At 31.6% G+C, this 13,986-nt stretch overlaps 1 protein-coding gene across 1 annotated transcript; it reads right to left on the bottom strand.

The window, feature by feature from the left end:
* Positions 1-6,318: 6,318 nt before the first annotated feature.
* LOC133203374 (sushi, von Willebrand factor type A, EGF and pentraxin domain-containing protein 1-like) lies at positions 6,319-13,199 on the bottom strand. Its single transcript, XM_061339166.1, has 7 exons — positions 13,097-13,199; positions 12,088-12,261; positions 11,096-11,269; positions 8,589-8,723; positions 8,250-8,423; positions 7,031-7,204; positions 6,319-6,581 (listed from the first exon to the last, which is right to left on the bottom strand). The coding sequence occupies exons 1-7, from the start codon at positions 13,197-13,199 to the stop codon at positions 6,319-6,321; spliced, it is 1,197 nt and encodes a 398-aa protein (XP_061195150.1).
* Between the last annotated feature and the right edge of the window lie 787 nt (positions 13,200-13,986).

Below are 13,986 nucleotides of genomic sequence, written 5' to 3' on the forward strand. Positions count from 1 at the left end.
AAATGATTACAGAAACTTCAAACATAAAATTAAATAAAAGCAAAACTGAGGACATAGAGGACTGGCAGTCGGGAATATTATGTTTATGTCACTACCAGATCATGAGTGTAAAAAATCTCTAAAGTATTATTATTGTCAAATATTTCTTATGCTAAAAAATCAGCTCATTTCTCGGCAGCGCTGATAGGAAGTAGAGATGTTCCTCTGTCCTAAGGGACATCAAAGAACTACGCACGCTAACTCTCGATTCCCGCCTACATTTTACACCCATTTAATTCAATACTTATGGCAATTTGGCCGTAAAATCTTTGTTGAATGCAAAGAACAGTTTAATGGTAATTGACTGATAGTTTTAATACCAATGTTAACTAGTTAATTACCTCTTATTCAAGCTCTTCAAATAAGGGGGTAGATGATATTTTCCATTGAAATCGGGTTTTAAAGCATCACCAAATTTTAGAATATTCTTGGATATAAATAAATGTTCCTTAAATCTTTCCTTATGTTTTACGCATATAAAATTAAACATATATTATTAATAAAATACAATGTTTTAGTTGTAAACCCCTTAGAAATTGGTGAAAAAAATAGCATTTTTGTATATTTTGGTCTGTAAACATATGCATCCTCCCGTGAAACACAAAAAGCTTTGGTATCAATTTGTGAAATGACAGTCCATATTACCTGTAAAAAGGATTTTTTGTTTCACGGGGGGGGGGGGGGGATGTTTTAGAAATGTTTTCCGTTTTCCGTTGATTTCTATAGTGAAAAACACAAGTTTTACCAAAATTAAAGAGTTATCTCTCTTTGTTTTCCCAAAGAAGTAATGTTTTATGAAAATTCATATAAATATCTAAATAGATAGGGAAAAAAATCATTCAAATGTGTTAACTTTTGAAAATTGACTTGGATGTATGCGGGAGAACAACACTATCGTTCGCAGTTCTTCATAATTCTACATCCTGTTATTCTGCCCCGTCTTTGAACAAACTAGAGCACATCAAGGTTGTCGTCGGTAAGTTATTTTTGTTTTAAAGCGTTTGCCGAAATGTCAAGGAAGAGTCCTTCTGAAATCCATTTGTATTTATGATATTTGTTAACTTTGGTTTTTATAAATTAATTTCATTGATTTTTTTTGACGATTAAAATTGATATTAATCGATGTTCAATTCTTTCACCCTTCATTTTTACATCAACAAAGATTGTATGGAGGCTTCTCACTTGTGAGTACAAAAGCATGAGATTTTTTTTTAAATTCCTGTAACTATTATCCCTCAGGCAAGTACGTAGATACATGAGATTAACTTCTTTATATTAGTTTATTTCACACATAATATGATATAATCCGAATAAATCTCCGTCGGAAGTAGTTACCGTTTATACTCGCCTATAAGTCGGTCCGCCTATCAGTGGGTTGTATTTTTTAAGGTTATTTTGGAGGTATTTGCCATTGACCCGCTTGTTAGTCGGTACAACTTTTTGCCAGAATCAGATGACAATTTCAAATACATGCTCTGATATTTTAACCTGGTTTCAATTAATATTTTTAGAAATGAAGTCGATATCTAATTTTAATTCATTAGAAAAATAAGTTATGTCTTCTTAAGATAAAATATAAAATTATTAAAATATATAAATACTTGTATTTTATGTATAATCTTAGAATACATAAATGATATAGTAATCCAGACTTTGTTCAATGATAATTGTCGGAAATGTTTGTAAAATACTAAGTTTCGCTGTCTAGAAAAATACAAATCTTTTAATGACTCACCTATAGTTCGCATATTGAGTTTTGAACTAAAATTCAACTCCCCCAAAAAACGACTTTTAGGCGAGTATACACGGTAGTTAAAAATTGGCCTTCGTAGGTAAGAGACCGGGGTATACAATGTAAAAGAAGCATAGGGACCTAACTAAGGCTTTTAACGGCTTTCAATGGTGGGAATAGATCATATGCGTGAAGGATCAAGTATGCATCGAATTTGATCGAGTTCAATAATTCGGAATCGTGCATCTTATGTTAGTCTCTTTGTATCGTGTCAACAATGAATTGCCACTGTGCTAGTCTTAACTGAAGAATACTGAAGCTGGATACTGTCTGATACAGAGGATGTTGCATCCTCTATACTATATTGGGGAACTTTCATATGGGTATAGTTTTTTAAAGCCAGTAATTAATGATATATATTATACTATAATACAAATGATTTTAAAAAATAGTGTTGGAATTTTCTTTGAAGCTCAGAGGGTACCAACCTTTCATTTTCATTCAATAAAAGTTAACAAACTGACCAGGCTAAGATAGATTGTCAAGTACACTTTGAAAAAGTAAAAGCGAAATGAGAAAGAGCAACTCAAAATTTTTTCATGATTAATTATATCATAAACATATTATTGAGAAAGAGACTGAGCTTGCAATCATTGAAGTGAAAATTGGTGAATCACTTGTTCTAATAATATTAAGTTAGTAGTTTAACATTGAAGACATCCCAGCATGCACGCAACGTTGTTTCAACGTTGAAAATAGGTGGAATATAGGTTGCAACGTTGAGCAACTATAGTTCAACGTTGTTTCAACGTTGAGGTTTCAACGTTGAATTCTCAACCTTTTTACAACGTTGAAACAACGTTGAAGATGCAACATATTTTCAACGTTGAGTGTTCGTCGATATTTCAACGTTGAAACAACGTTGAAGATTCAACATATTTTCAACGTTGAACCCTTAACGTTTTTACAACGTTGAAACAACGTTGAAGATGCCACATATTTTAAACGTTGAATGTTCGTCGATATTTCAACGTTGAAACAACGTTGGAGATTCAGCATATTTTCAACGTTGAATGTTTGGTGTCATTTCAATGTTGAAACAACGTTGAAGCTGCACCATATTTTCAACGTTGAATGTTTGTCTATATTTCAACGTTGATACAACGTTGAAGATTCAACATATTTTCAACGTTAAATATTTCCTGTTATTTTAAGGTTGAAGCGATGTTAAAAATGCAGCATATTTTCAACTTTGAATGTTCTTTGATATTTTTACGTTGAAACAACATCGAGGATGCAACATATTTTCAACATTGAAAAAGTGAGGAAAATTTAATGTTGAAACAACGAGTAATGAGCGCCTTATTTTTCAAGGTCAAAATACTAAGGGTTATTGAACGCTAAATCAGTGTAGTTTTTTGCTATATATATATGCATTGTTAGAAAATATCATGATTATTCGCAATAAATGAAATGTATTATGAATTACTTTATTTAAATTTCATTCAAAAGAATTGTGCTTACAGTACTGTAATAAAATGCTTAATATAAGTTAATATGAAGTATGACAACTATATTCAACTCTCCACTGTAATTGCATGTTTCAAAAAACTTTAAAATTTGTAAATTAATTCTGAATGCAGTGTTTTTATATAAATGAAAAAGAGAAACTTTTTTGTGCTTAAGATAAGCTTTTTATAAATAATGACATCTTTATCCAATACTTCACTGTAATTCCATGTTACTATAGAATTAATAAAAATAACAATTTATTCCAAATTAATGTAATCGAATGTATACGGGGCGGATCTAAGAAGTCTGAATTTACATTAGATTGTGCTTTAATTTTGTTGCATTTATATGAAAGGAAAAAAAGGAAACTGTATTAGATGTTTTACTATAATCTTTCATATCACAAAATATAAAAACATTAAAATAAACACGTTACAAAAAGGTTTAACAGTTTTCACACTAACAATTAACCCCGGTCAGTTTACATTACTAAGATCCACTCCCCAAATTTATCTTCAAGGCATCAGATAAGGAGTGGTTCTAGCTTAGCTGGTCAGTTTTAGTGTCATGATAACCTTGTTATGCAATTTTCTTGCTGGGCAACGATACAGAGAAGTTGTTTGCAGCTTATCTAGGTCAAAATTTGAATTCAACTGATGGACAAGAAGTGCGCATCTTCTTGCTGTTCACATATTATGTATTTTACACGCCATGTACAAGGATTAAGACTAGATTTTCAACTTCTGCTCCGTAGGTATAATTTCCTTTTCATGGATTAAGAAGAAGAAATTTTAGATTTTCTAGTACCCATACATCATTTTATTCTTGTTTTTTAAGGATATTTGTAATCTGAATGCAAAGCTTTAATACTTCGCAATTACCAATCCCTTTATCCTGACAACTTATTTTGAATGGAGACAATATCCTTACAAACAACCAAACTATTGCAGTATTTAAACTTGTTATTGAATTTATTACATCTACAAAGAGATTTGCATGATATTGTTTCTTTTCTTTTTTTTTTAATTGTCAAACACAGAACCAGCATCTATTAATGTGTTCTTAATAACTTTCACATTTATACCTGTATTATTTTTGTTAGTCATATATGTTAAACTGCAAACATATTATATCATCAGCTCACTTATAATTAATTTTCTACCATTTATTCTGTCTTATTTTTATAAATTTCTTTTGAATATACACATGTATATATTTATTTTTTCAATGATATGTAACTAATATTTACTTGTAAATGTATGACTTTGACCTTGCATTATGGAGAGGACTTATACAGGCAGTGCCTGTTGTCCAACCTTATTATGATTATACATAATAAAATATTGTTTAAATTAATATGCGTGAAATGCAAATCCTTAGTTTGTGTTACTATTTATGTGTTTGGTTGATATTCATTTGCACATGAAATTAAAATATAGTATACAATTTAACTGCAGTTGGCCGTAAGGTTTTATCAACCACTGGCGGCTTTGAGATGTAATTGATGCCCTGGTTGGATGAGATTCATCGTCTGTGAAAATTACAAAGGAATGCAACATTGTGTATGTACACATCCATGTTTTTAACATTTTTCTTCAGTAATAATTATTTATAATCATACTGTTACAGTTATGAATTTTTACACGAGGAGAAATATAATTCTTTTCATTCATTCCAAGTATAAGATCATGTACTTTTGTCTGTTTTTTTTTAATTATTCATGTACATTTTTATCATTTGAAATAACAAGTTATCAAATAAATGACTTTCATATCATTATTTCTTTTGGTAATAGGTTTTGCATTAGAGGATGGAGCTTCCTGTTCATTTCTTTCCGACTGACGAGTCATTTTGTGTGACTTACATGTAACTATGCGCGTGATTTAAAATCAATGGATCCGCCACTTTGTGGAAGTTTTAGACAGATGCATGATATGATTAACCTGGATATGATTACTGTGACCCCCTTTCACGAGGAAGATAAATTTTGTTAAACAGTGATTTTTGAGATTCGGTAATTGGATCCTGGATTTATCTTTGTTTTTAAAATATAGTTTAAAATAAATTTACACAGAATCTTAATACTGAATTACAACTTACATATTTCGCAACTAGAATAAAAACTTTTATTAGAATGTGAAATGTATTTGTTTATAAAGCAAAACTCAGTATGACTTCAACGTGATTTCAACCAAATATCAACATTTGTACAACCAAAATATTTCAACCAAAAGTCAACCTAATTTCAACCAATGTTCAACCTTTTTTCAATGTTGATATTTGACGTTGAAACAACGTTGAAGTTTCAACGTTGCCTCAACTTTCATTTGCAACCAAAATTCAACTATAAATCAACCAAAGTTCAACCCATTTTCAACGTCTATTCAACGTTGAAAATTGACGTTGAAACAACGTTGATGTCTCAACGTTGCCTTAACTTTCATATGCAACCAAAATTCAACGTTGATTCAAACGTTGAAGTGCAACGTTGATTCAACGTTGAATCAACGTTGAAATGCCTGCTGGGATACTGGCTTACTGATGATGCGATGCATGTATGTACTGCAATTATTTATCGCTATTTTTGAAGTCGAAGAGTATTCATTCAAGGATAAAAACATGATAACCTAATACTCTACAATTATGGACTCTTTCGGTGGTGAATATGGTTTCTTATTCACCAGAAAAATGGGGACTATGAATAGACCATATAATAATATTAATTCTTCGTCATTCTCTTCCACAGGAATTTGAATTCCTTCTCTATATTATTATTATTATTTAAACTTTTGTGTTTTGCTGAATTACTTTATTTTTGGTTTTGATTTTTTTTTTGGTAAAGAGGAGTAATTTTTTTTTTTTTCAAATCAAGTAGGATATATACGAATTAATTTTTCCATTAGTACCATTTACTTGATTTAGTGGGGGAAAAAATTAACAATAATGGGTGTTCAACATACAACTAAAGTCAATCTCATCTTCATTTGCACTCGAGGAAGTGGAAGAATACTTTCTAAGTAAAGTACTTTTAAGTATCACCTCATTTTTGTCTTTTTCGTGATATTTCTTAATCTCCTTTTCTGATAGAAAGATACACAATCTGCTAAAATAATTAGTAACACAAACAGGGAGATGACAACCAGACCAACGGCACCAATAGCCTGGGCACTAGGACGGGAATCACTAGCACAGTTCAAACTACGGTTATAAGTTGTTGTCTTCTTTCTTGGAATCTTAAGGCCCTCCAGAGCATATGCGATCGCTGTGTCATTTGTTGTTAGATTGGTTTCAAGCTGTCCTGTAAGGAAAATGATTAATTTGAAGAATAGCAGTTTTAAAACGCATTGGAAATTTTCCTTTTAGTTTATGCCATACATGTAATGCAAATAGTCGGCCACATTATATATACAAAGTTATATAAAATTTAGATTCTCCTATGGCACAACTGTGTCAAAAATTTGTACAATAAGCTGTTCCTCACAAAAACGTTTCCGTGACAAATTTGTGATTCAAACTAAGGAACACAAGCCTCTGAGACACAAAAAGCATAACTGGGCTGAGATACACGGAAAAAAAATAAAAATATTGATTTCAATTGACTGAGAAAATCATATAGCCATTAACGTCTGATTTTACAAATTGACATATTGATACATAGTGCTACATTAAATGTACTGATTACTGTCAAGATTTCCGTAATACATTTTTTTCAGTTTCAAAAAGGGTTTGAAATATCTATATACATACTCGAACATGAAAACAAAGTTTTGGTCCAATGTGTTCCGTTACAGGATATTACTGGAATGGCACCATTGGCAATGTACCCAGACATACACATGTATGACGTTGTACTTCCGTTACTGAATCCATTTGTTACTTTGAATGCATTGGCCACATCAGGGGGATAAGAGCAAGCTTGTTCTAAACAGATATATTTATGCTTCAGGTCTTAAAACTTTGTTTTCAAAACCTTAATATACATAAAAACACGTATTTTAAAAATCAATGGCATTAAAACTTTGACTTTTTCACACTTATTACAAAAATTCCAATGAAAAATTCGCATCATAGGCGACTATTTCTTCAATAGACATGCGGCCTTTGTGTGTTCACTACCTTTTTTACACAAACTTTTATATTCATTTTACATATAATATTAGCTGGGATAAGCAGTGGTTTAGAATATAACATATCTAAGCCAAAATTAAAAATCATTTAATTTTATCCAAGTTATTAATTGACAGTATTGTAGAAATTTTATATCGAATATGCTTCCGCTCATTACCTGTCATTTACCTCGTCAAAATAAGCAATAATCACTCTGCTTATATTTTCACTTTTCCTTCAGTGGTTCAAGCACTAGGAACAAGCATTTGAAATGACGTTTAACTTTAAATTTAGGATTTTTAATTTGATAAATGAAAAAAAAGTTTTGAAAATGAATTTAAAAAAAACGGGAACACAGGAATTGAGAAGGCCATTTACAAATTATTTTATAAAAACATCAATCTTATTTTACACATGTACACATCTGATCGAAAAAAGATGCTAGGGTTCCACATTTACTCTATTTAATTTAATATTTTATGGACTTCCAAAAAATCTGAAATGTCTGTTTGACATGATGGATTAAGTGAACTTGACTGTAAATATGGCTTATCCCTGGATTTTGTTTTGAATTTTATGTTTTATACCAAATGTTAGGCTACTGTCGTATCGCTAAATGAACCAGAGATTACTCTGGTTACCTTATCAATACTAAGGGCCCACAGCGGAGGTGACCATTTGACACGCTTTGATTATCCTCCTAGGCATCTTATCCAACCTCTGAATTGTTAAGAGGGGTCTGTGTTTTTGCCTTATTCAGGGTTTTTGTATTGTTTACAATTTTTATAAGTTTTTTATGAAATCAATCAATTTTCGTTATCTTCCTTTCTTATCAAGAAGTTTAAATAAATGTGAATACCTGAACAAGCAAACTGTACACTTGACCAGTGACTTCCATTACATGTTGCGTTTGGGTATTCGTTATTAGATGAGAATCCTGGCAGACACGAGTATATTGTCATACTACCTTTATGATAACCGTCAGATAATTTAACTGTGTTTAAAATATCTGGAGGGGTGCCACAGGAAAAATCTAAAATCAATACAGAATATGCATAATTATATAAAACCATATCGGTCAAAAAGTTTTTTTTACCTATGCCCCTTTAACTTGAAAGTGAGACGTATTTTAGGATATAGTACATTATTATTCAGTTTATGAGAGTTTGTATACATAGATTCTTTATCAAAATCTTACTTGAGCAACTTAGAGTTATAGATTCCCATTGTGAGTTCACACATCTGATGGTGGTATTTGTTTGATTTCCTATGTAGCCATGGTTACAGTGATAGGTAGCCGTGTTGTTGTCAACAGTATAGTATGCGTTCGGTACTGAATGTGGAAGTTCACATGTACTTTTAGAAACTAAAAATGGAAGCATGTACCTCTTTAATTCATTCATGAAATGAAAGGAACAATTAATTTCATAGAATGTAATTGGGAAGGAAGAGGAACGAGTTTGATATAAATAAATCAAGTAAATGGTAACATGAAAACTTTGCTTTCTGAAACTCAAAATCCATTCCAATCAATATGTATATATACGGCTATATACGTGTGAGTGTGTGTGTAAGAAATGAAGTTAGATACATGTGTTTTTCTTGTTACTCAATTATTCTTTATTTCTTTGTTATTCACAATCTATTTGTAAACAATTATCGATTTCTTTAAAGCGTTAAGAAAATTAAATAACCTTCCTTTTTCTCAGGCATAAAAATGAAAGCAACTACAAATAAATCTAGAATTTTACTTACAGAAGTAAACATTGACCTACTGTTCGGAGAGAGAGAGAGAGAGAGAGAGAGAGAGAGAGAGAGAGTGAGAGATCAAGTCAACAAAACTGTAGTCACACATAATGCCTTTTTTTGTTAAGGTTTTTTTCAGTTTTAAAGCGTGTTAAAAGCTATGAAAATTAAAACATGCAAGTTAAATTTACGGTCCAGAGTATTTTGTAGAGTCGGTCAAAGGTCAAGGCCAAGTGATCTGTAAAGCAGGTATTTTTTGTAATATTATATGACAAACTGCAGATGCTAAATAGAGTAAAGTTACCTGTAAATATCAAATGAGTGCTGTATATAGGCACTATCATTTTGAAAAATAGGTCAACGGTCCAGTTCAATGGTTACCAGATCAGTAACCATGGTAATTTACAAAGCCATGGTGCCAAGCAAAGTCTGCGCAAAGTATCAAACCCATGCTCATTACAGTTTTTAAAATATAATTGTAATAGACGGACAGACAGATAAACAGATGTCAGTAAAGTGATCCCTTGGTGTCGCTCTGCTCTGCAGGCGACACAATAACTCAAGGTGCATTAAAGACCCAATTTTTTTACCGTACGGTTACCTGAGGAGGGGGAGTGGTCTTGGTAGCACTGGTGTTATTTACCTGGAGAGCCCCAATACTCAAGATGTCAAAAATCCCTATACACGCCGCATTACACAGGAAGTCCGGCTTTTGGTAATCAGGGTCAACATTACGCGTTTTGTGCATAGTTTTGAGTGAAATTAATTATGTACTGAAATATAAAATTTGTACACTTAGCGTTTTCGTCTATATCTTTTGATGAAAAAAAAAATTAAAATGACATCTTTTTTAAAAATCGTAAAATAAAAAAAAAACGGGCGAAAACTATAAAGCAATCATATCAATATTTTAATCGCCAATAAAAGAAATTATTATAAAATATATATTAAGTGTGAATACTGAAATAAAAAGATTCCACTTATTGTGTGGACATTTACCACGATCGGAATATTTACTTTTCTGGCGAACAATGGTGTTCAAATATTCGCCATTTCCGAGGGTACGTGTACTTATGCCCTGTTTACTGGTTTGGATATAAAAAGAATCTTTCGTAATTCATGGCGTTAGATACAAGATACTTTATTTATATTAGTATCTTTTCTTATTTAATCCATTGCAATTTGTTATAAGTTTCAAATGGTGGGGGAGGGGGTCGATTGTTTCCAATTACGGCGAATTGATATTCCCAAGTGCAAGGTCGACAAGGGCATTACGTACATTCTTCAAATCAAGGCACAGGTTGAATAAGGGGTTCGGAAGAATTATCAGTCTGTGCTGCTAAAGAAACCTTTTCTATCTCCTAATCTCAGTTATTGAAAGAAAAGAGGGCTTGAATATCCGCTAATTTTTCTTCGAAAAGTTCTACGTATATACAGTTATCTTGGACGTCACATCGCTAACAAGTACGAAACAGTAGTGGAGATTGAAAAAAAAATCACGAAGTCACTGTTTAATTATCTACTCCCAATTATTTTAAAAAAATAAAATTGTCAACCAATATAACAGCGACATGATTTTTTTTAACCAGAGTGTATACAAAGCGACCTTTCAGGCGGTACATGAAAGTGTTTGACGCGTGACCAGGTAATTGTTTTCAAAACATGCAAACTCAGATTATCAGGTAGCCCACGTGGCAGGCCCGTCAATCAAACCAGAAGCTATTGTTTTTTTAATGATTGACAGGCGGTATACTATTGATCTTGAATTAGGTAGATTTTGGGGGCGTTAACATAGAATTGGGTGTTTAATACCAAAAATAGACCTTTTGATCGGGAGAACCCGAGACATCAAAGTTATTGGTTCTTCGTATACTAATTTATTTTATTTTATTTTATTTTTTTTTTTTTTTTGTTCCTCGCGAACTGATTTAGTTTATACGTATCAATTAACTGGGATACCTGAACAAGCAAACTGTACACTTGACCAATGACTTCCATTACATGTTGTGTTTGGGTATTCGTCATTAGATGAGAATCCAGGCAGACACGAGTATATTGTCATGCTACCATTATGGAACCCGTCAGATACTTTAATTGTGTTTGAGATATCTGATGGAGGACCACAGGAAATATCTAAAATATAAAAAAAACAATTTCTAAATGGATCGTTTATAAGTATTTGCACTTCAATACTCCTGTAAATTCAATGGATACTCATCTTAATATGTTTTGAAAGTATAAGCATTTACTTTTAAAACGTTTACTTGCACAACTAAGCGTTATATTTTCCCATTTGGAATTCAAACATCTGACGGTGTTGTTTGTTTGATTTCCTATGTAACCATGGTAACAATGGTAAGTAGCCGTGTTGTTGTCAATTATATAATATGCGTTTGGTATTTCAGGTGGAAGTTCACATGTACTTTCTGAAACTGAAAAATACCGTCCCTTTATATATTTTAATTATAATAGAAAACTTAATAATTATCAAAATGTAATTGAGCTAGAAGATAAGGGAGTTAAATACAAATAAAGTCAGATAGTTGGTAGGTTGAAAGCTCTGCTCTCTGAATCTCAAAATTCATTCAAATCAGTAAATAAACATGTTTGTTTAAATGAAGGTAAATGGAAGATTTTTTTTGCTTGGACTCGATTTATTTTAACTTTTTTATATTGTTATTGAACCCTTTCTATGCGAGTGTTTATTTCTATCACTTTCAGAAAATGAAATAAAGATCCTGCTTGTTTTTTTAAGAAATGAAAAATATTTGCTAACAAGACCAGTGGATTTTGAATTTTACTGGATAAACTAAAATAATATTTTTACCAAGAATTGACCCTCTGTTCGGGAGAAGCCGATCATTTAAGCCAGTAGTTCTAAAAAAAAATGCTTTAATTCTTATAGTTCTGAGGGACTAAGTAAATTTATGAGCATCAAATAATGAGGATACCTGAACAAGCAAACTGTACACTTGACCAGTGACTTCCATTACATGTCGTGTTTGGGTATTCGTTATTAGATGAGAATCCAGGCAGACACGAGTATACTGTCATACTACCATTATAGAAGCCGTCAGATACTTTTACTGTGTTTAAAATATCTGGAGGAGGGCCACAGGAAATATCTAAAAAGAAAAAAAGTTTTTTTTAACGAATCAGTAGAACTTTTTTCTATTCAATGCTTAAGTAATCACAATGAATGACTTATTTAAAAACTCATTTTAGTATGTTTCCAACGTTGCGTATACGTTTGTACTCTCACAAATCTTACTTGAACAACTAAGCGTTATAGTTTCCCACTGGAAATTCAAACATCTGATGGTGTTGTCTGTTTGATTTCCTGTGTAGCCATGGTAACAATGGTAGGTAGCCGTGTTGTTGTCGATTACATAGTATGCATTTGGTATTGAATTTGGAAACTCACATGTACTTTCTGAAACCAAAAATTATACATGTACTGCCCTCTATAATTTAATGATAAGAGAAACCACAGATATATCAGAATGTAATCCAGAAAGAAGATTCGAATGTTTAATAGAAATAAAGATAAATACTTGTTTTGTAAAAATCTCTACTCTCTGAATCTCAAAATTCATTCAAATCAATATATAAGCAGATGTGTAAAAATGAGGATAGATAAATGTTTTCTTGCTTTAGCTCCATTTGTACTTAATTTATATTGTGAAAGATCTATTTTTATACGATTGTCAATTTCTAGACGCGTTCAGAAAAAGATATAAGGTTCCTTTCTTTCAGATAAAAAAAGATGTACTATAATTTAAATCCATTTCGAATTAAACTGGAAAAACTAATTTAAGGCAACATTTATTCCCTTGATATATAAAAAATTGACCTTTTCTCCGGAGAAGCCGATTCCTCAAAGCCAGTAGTTCTACAAAATGCTTCAAATTTTTATTGTTTTTGCGTACTGAGATGAAAATATATCAATTAATAGGATACCTGAACAGGCAAACCGTACACTTGACCAATGACTTCCATTACATGTTGTGTTTGGGTATTCGTCATTAGATGAGAATCCAGGCAGACACGAGTATATTGTCATGCTACCATTATGGAACCCGTCAGATACTCTAACTGTGTTTGCAATATCTGAAGGAAGACCACAGGAAATATCTAAAATAAAAAAGACTTTATAATTTTTTTAAACAAATGAGTAAGAATAATTTGCTCTTCAGTACTCCGGTTACTACAATGAATGACATATTTTAAAACTCATTTTATTCTGTTTTGAAAGTTGTGTATTTGCTTCTATTTATTTATTTTTTTACTTGAGCAACTAAGCGTTATGCTTTCCCAGTGTGAGTTTACACATCTGACGGTGTTGTTTGTTTGATTTCCTGTGTAGCCATGGTAACAATGGTAGGTAGCCGTGTTGTTGTCGATTACATAGTATGCATTTGGCACTGTGCGTGGTAGATCACATTTGCTATCTGAAACTGAAAATTAGTAACGTCCCTCTATATTTTATTCATAAAAATTCAAACATTGAATGTATTTGAGAGGGAATATGAGTGATATTTATTCAACTAAAATCAGCCGTACTGTAGTTTGCAATCTTTGCTTCCCAATCTCGAAAGTCGTTTACCTCAATCTCTATTTCCTTATTTGTAAAGAAAAAAGATATATGAAGAACCCATTGTTTAAAAAGTGGACAAGAAGAATAGATATATAAATAAAATGGCAAATGATATTTTTTCAGTATTTTCCTTATATTTATATGAAATAGAAAAAAATAAGTAAATACTTGAGATTTCTTATTCTAAATTGGAATTCGTGTAGGAGTTGTCAAGACTTCTGGTCAACAAAACGAATATTGAGGAATACGACAA

This window comes from Saccostrea echinata, unplaced genomic scaffold, assembly GCF_033153115.1.
Source record: "Saccostrea echinata isolate AGI-Se365-2 ecotype Australia unplaced genomic scaffold, CSIRO_AGI_Sech_v1 ptg000050l, whole genome shotgun sequence".
NCBI classification, from domain to species: Eukaryota; Metazoa; Mollusca; class Bivalvia; order Ostreida; family Ostreidae; genus Saccostrea; species Saccostrea echinata.